Consider the following 3,108-nt stretch of genomic DNA (forward strand, 5'->3'; position numbering starts at 1 on the left):
AAAAAAAAAACTAAGCTCATGAGTGGGAGTAAGCAGTAAAGAAAATGGATGGATGGATTGAGGCCGATGAGTCTTCTTCTTCACCTGAAGACTTGCGTCCATATCGGTTATAGCGGATGAATATTAACGACAAATATCGCGATACTCACGTAGGCATATATCGATAATCCATCGGGAGATAAAGTATGACAATTTATCGCAATATCGATATATCGTCACACTCCTAACTGTGTATATATATATATAAAAAAAAAAAAAATCAGAAGTGCCCCTTGACCCTGACAGGAAGTTGAGCGAGGAGCACCGGAGGCGTTCCCTGGAGGAAGAGTGCGCGTGGCTGCGGCTGCGCTCGCTCACGCTGCGCCTCCTGGCGGCATTGGCGGCGCTGGGACGCAAACCCTCGCCGCAGAACTCGCCGACGGCGGCGGCGGCCGAGAACGGCGTCGCCGACAAGACGTCGACGCTGCGCGGCCTCCTGGCGCAGCTGGGCCAGAACCTGCAGACGGCCACGCAGCTGGCCGAGAGACGCACGCAGGTGTGGTGAGATATCCCCCGCCTCATCGTTGCCTTATCAAGCTGAAAGTCCACGCTGGCTCCCTGCTAGCGTAGCGTGCGAAATTAGCAGCGTTGTGGTAGTCGACCTTGAAAAAGTAACTTAACGGATTACTTGATCTTAAAAGCGACAACGTTGGATTCAAAGTTACTTTTAGTTCGGGCCGGGCTGCTGATATTTGGCATTTTTGACGAAAATCGGCATCGACCGTTTTCCGAATCTGAAGGCCGATAAAGTCGGTATCTGTCTACTAACGCCACTTCCCCCCCCCCCCCACAAACAGTACCCCTTCCTGGGCCCGCCCGCCACCCGTCTGGCGGGCGCCCTGTCCTGCGGCAGCTGCCAGTGTCAAGCGGCAGCTCTGCAACTGGCGCTCCACGTGCACCAGCTGGACGCCGTCGGACTCGGTACAAATTGGTTTTGATGTTCAGCAATTTTATTGATTGGCTCAGGTTTGTCAGGATTTTTTTTTTGTTTGTGATTTCTGTCTGATTACTGTGGTCCGCTGTTTGCACGAACATATTGCTGTCACGATCAAATATTTTTTACATTCAAGCAATCTATTGATTATTCAATCGATTAATCAGATTCATTTTAATTTTACATTAAAGATTATTACAAAAGCATTGTTTCCCCTAATTACTGTTTATGAACTAGTGATTGGAGTTTATTTTGAATGAAATTTTTGTGTTCTCCACCCATAGACGACTCATGCGAGCTGCAAATGCAGATGTGCAACGCCTTCAAGTCGCTGGCCGTTCAGCTTCAAGGTGGGCGGATGCCGTTTTGGCGCAATTTCCAGCGGCAGGCCACGCCCACGTCGTCTTCACCCTTTCTTCTTCTTCTTCTCGTCTGCTCGCAGAAATGCTCAACAAATGCAAAGGGGACCTGCTGGACACCAAAGAGGGCAAATTAAAAATCCGGCCAAATTTATTAGAAAACCTCGTCTTCTTTGTGGAGGTGAGGTGGCCCCGCCCACTCGCTCGTCTCGTTATCCGCCATCTTGTTTGACGGCGCCGCTGCGCTCGCCCCCCCCCCCCCCCCGTCCAGACGGTGTGCGTGGTCTTGTGGGTGGCCGGCTACTGCACCAAAGTCCTGCGGCCGCTCAAGTCCAGCCTACAGAAAAAGAAGAAGAAGAAAAAGGACGCAAGCATAGCTCAGGTTTGCACTTTTTTCTTTGTTTGTTTTGGAAATAACATGATGGCTTTCAAGAAGGGATTTAAAATAAATAATAAATCAATCCCGCCCCCACTCCCACTCCGGCAGCCGGCGGTGGTGTGCGGCTTCCAGGAGCTGACGGCGAGCTTGCAGGACGTGCTGGCGCAGGCCCTGGAGTACATCAAGGCGCAGGAAATTGCCATCGCCGCGCTCAAGATGGCCGACTTGTCCCTGGAAGGATCCACGGAGGTCAGTTTGAGGTCGTTGGGTGAGAAATGATGAAAAAATATTCAAAGTATCTAATTAGTTAGACAAGATATTCACTCTTTATTGCTATAATGGACTAAATAAGTGAAGTAACCCTTTAATCTCGTGACATGAAGACAACATATTGTGGCAGTTTTAATATCGCGATATCACGATGATATTGTCGTTACATCCCTGAAACTGAAGTGAATCGAATCGGGGGGGAAAACATGAAATTGAATCGAACTGAACTCTCAATCGATTGAGGACATGAGAATTGCTCGCCATCCCTGAACGTCCCGTTGACTCGTGTCGCTATTTGTTGTCGTCCTTTTTTTTTTTTTTTTTTTTTTTTTCCAGGAAGAGTGCTCGTTTGCGAGGACGGCGGCGGACAAGCTGGAGAGCAGCCACCTGCGCTCGCTGCAGGAGGCGGCCGAGCTGCTGAAGAAGCGAGCGGACTCTGTCAAGAACCTGAAAATCTGAAGCCACGCCCCTCGTCATCGTCATCGTCATCGGCACGTTTCCACAACACTTTCAACGTTCAGATGCTCGTTTTTTTTGTGTTGTTTTTTTTTTTAGTCCGACTAAGTAAATTATTGTACATAAATAGCTTCAAGTCCAGTCAACCACTATTTTCCTTTTTTTTTTTTTTTTTGCTCCGTCACTCTCGTTCCCCTCCTCCTCGCATTGGTGTTGGCGCGCAAAGACGCCATCTTTGTCACTCAAGGTTTTTTGTTTTTTTTTTCATGCTTCGTTGATCACGTGCGTCCGAATGAAGTCAAGTCGTGGCAGTATTACAACAACAAAATAACACGTAGCTTGTGCGTCATCCGCGACAACCAGCAAAACGCACACGTGACGGACGCAAATGTTTTCGTTTGTGTGAGCGTGCGTTTGTTTTGGCGCGGCGGAGGCTTAATGCGTCGCGAAGGCACTGAGGTTTTTTTTTTTTTTTTTTAATGCAGTCGTGTTCGTGTCGCGTGTCAATAAAACACACTTTGGACCTCGCCGGAAACAGCGGCTGTGTTGGGGTGAGTTATGCCGCGTTCGAGGACGGTTGGAAGTGGGAGACTTTGAGAGTTCAAAGCAGGAAGCGTGTACGGGAACGCCCCCTTCAACGGAGAAATTCCACTGGCGAAGTCCGTTGATAA

At 49.0% G+C, this 3,108-nt stretch overlaps 1 protein-coding gene across 2 annotated transcripts in view; it reads left to right on the top strand.

The window, feature by feature from the left end:
* The window catches only part of naa25 (N-alpha-acetyltransferase 25, NatB auxiliary subunit), a 12,009-nt gene extending 9,431 nt beyond the window's left edge, over positions 1-2,578 (top strand). Inside the window, exons 17-23 of one of the 2 annotated variants that reach the window (XM_077497840.1) lie at positions 286-535; positions 837-960; positions 1,258-1,323; positions 1,416-1,513; positions 1,604-1,714; positions 1,820-1,960; positions 2,318-2,578. In XM_077497840.1, coding sequence (XP_077353966.1) covers positions 286-535; positions 837-960; positions 1,258-1,323; positions 1,416-1,513; positions 1,604-1,714; positions 1,820-1,960; positions 2,318-2,440 — 913 coding nt within the window. In that variant the 3' untranslated portion in view covers positions 2,441-2,578. Of the gene's footprint in view, positions 1-285; positions 536-836; positions 1,006-1,257; positions 1,324-1,415; positions 1,514-1,603; positions 1,715-1,819; positions 1,961-2,317 lie in introns of those variants that run through there. The other variant, XR_013278761.1, reaches the window with a different exon arrangement.
* The last annotated feature ends 530 nt before the right edge of the window (positions 2,579-3,108 follow it).

The sequence above is a fragment of the Festucalex cinctus genome, chromosome 15 (assembly GCF_051991245.1).
Source record: "Festucalex cinctus isolate MCC-2025b chromosome 15, RoL_Fcin_1.0, whole genome shotgun sequence".
Taxonomy (NCBI): Eukaryota; Metazoa; Chordata; class Actinopteri; order Syngnathiformes; family Syngnathidae; genus Festucalex; species Festucalex cinctus.